This window comes from Pseudogymnoascus verrucosus (assembly GCF_001662655.1).
Source record: "Pseudogymnoascus verrucosus strain UAMH 10579 unplaced genomic scaffold scaffold_143, whole genome shotgun sequence".
NCBI classification, from domain to species: domain Eukaryota; kingdom Fungi; phylum Ascomycota; class Leotiomycetes; order Thelebolales; family Thelebolaceae; genus Pseudogymnoascus; species Pseudogymnoascus verrucosus.
The window spans coordinates 1-1,255 of record NW_017263794.1 but is presented as its reverse complement, the minus strand read 5'-3'; the positions used below and the strand labels follow the sequence as shown (position 1 = coordinate 1,255).

The 1,255-nt window shown below is 58.5% G+C and overlaps 1 protein-coding gene across 1 annotated transcript; it reads right to left on the bottom strand.

The window, feature by feature from the left end:
• Nucleotides 1-82: 82 nt before the first annotated feature.
• Nucleotides 83-1,147, bottom strand: PIS1 (CDP-diacylglycerol-inositol 3-phosphatidyltransferase; the record flags this gene model as incomplete). The annotated part of the gene is made up of 3 exons (XM_018280099.2): nucleotides 678-1,147; nucleotides 234-610; nucleotides 83-164 (listed from the first exon to the last, which is right to left on the bottom strand). Coding segments are annotated over exons 1-3 (643 nt in total), but the record flags the coding sequence as incomplete, so codon positions are not given.
• Nucleotides 1,148-1,255: the final 108 nt, after the last annotated feature.

The following is a 1,255-nucleotide window of genomic DNA, read 5'->3' as shown; positions in this document are numbered from 1 at the left end:
GGGGGGGAGGGGGGGGGGGGGGGGGCGGGGGGGGGGGGGGGGGGGGGGGAGGGGGGGGGGGGGGCTGGGGGGGGGGGGGGGGGGGGGGGGGGAGGGGGGAAGGAGAGGAGGTAGAGGGCTATGAAGAAGATTTCGTTGAGGGCGCAGAAGAGGAAGAGGACCGTCTGGAAGGGGGGGTGGGGTTAGCGGGGAGTTCATGATGTGGTGGTTTTGGGGGAGAATGGGGGAAGTACCTTGTTCGTGTAGTAAAGGTTCAGGATGTAGCTACGGCTACGATCGACCTTCTTGTGACTCTCTCCCGATCCACCCATCACGAGCGTAGCGTACATATGCATGTAATGGCTCGCGAGATCCAAAGAGATAAGACCCTGAAACACGATCGACCAGCGCGGGAACGCGGAGGCGAGGAAAACAAGCAGACACGCCGTCGTGCAGCGATCAGTCACCATATCCAGAACAGCGCCGAAGCGGGTGGACTGGCTGAAGTAGCGCGCGGCGTAGCCGTCGAGGGCGTCGAGGAGACACGACACGCTGTAGAGGATTGTGCAGGTTCGGGGGTGGAGAGGCATGTAGTAGAGCGAGCCGAGGGCGAGGACGATGCGCACGTAGCCTGGGGATTGTTGTTAGGTTCTGCGCGGTAGGATATCGATAGAGGATGGGATAAGTGGAAGACTTACCGATGATATTCGGCCAGAAGAGAAAAATGTTCTCGTAAGGGTGCTCCTCCTTGCTGCCTGCGGCGGCGGCGCCCGTGCCATTCAGGAGAGGCTGCTCGGCGCTCACCTTGTCCTTGGGAGCGGGTGAGCGCGAGGAGCCCTTTCGCGTGGGCGACTTCTTGCGGGATGCTTTGTTGCTGGACATTTTGCTGTTGGTGGTTGAGGGGGATTCGAGGTTGTTCAGGAGAAGGAGATGGATTTTTCCCTTGTTATTTAGGGCTGACGTTTCACGCCGGGCGACTCGGATGGGCGACGGAAAAGTTGTTGAAACTCTAGGAGAGAGAGGAGTGTAGTCTGTAGGGTAGGTGACTCTCTGGCGAGATGGCCGGTTGGAGTCGTCGATGGTTTTAAAGGAGATAAGGAGTGTAGGAGAATGAGAAGGATGTGTGTTTGGGGGTAGAAGGGGAGCTTTTGAGATTTGAACGGGCGCGATAAGGGAGTTAGTTATATTGGGTCCAAAGGTGGATTTGCGTGCTGCAACATACGTACTCGAGTACATATGCCCCCTGTTGATCGGTGACGCAACGCAGGATTGGGGA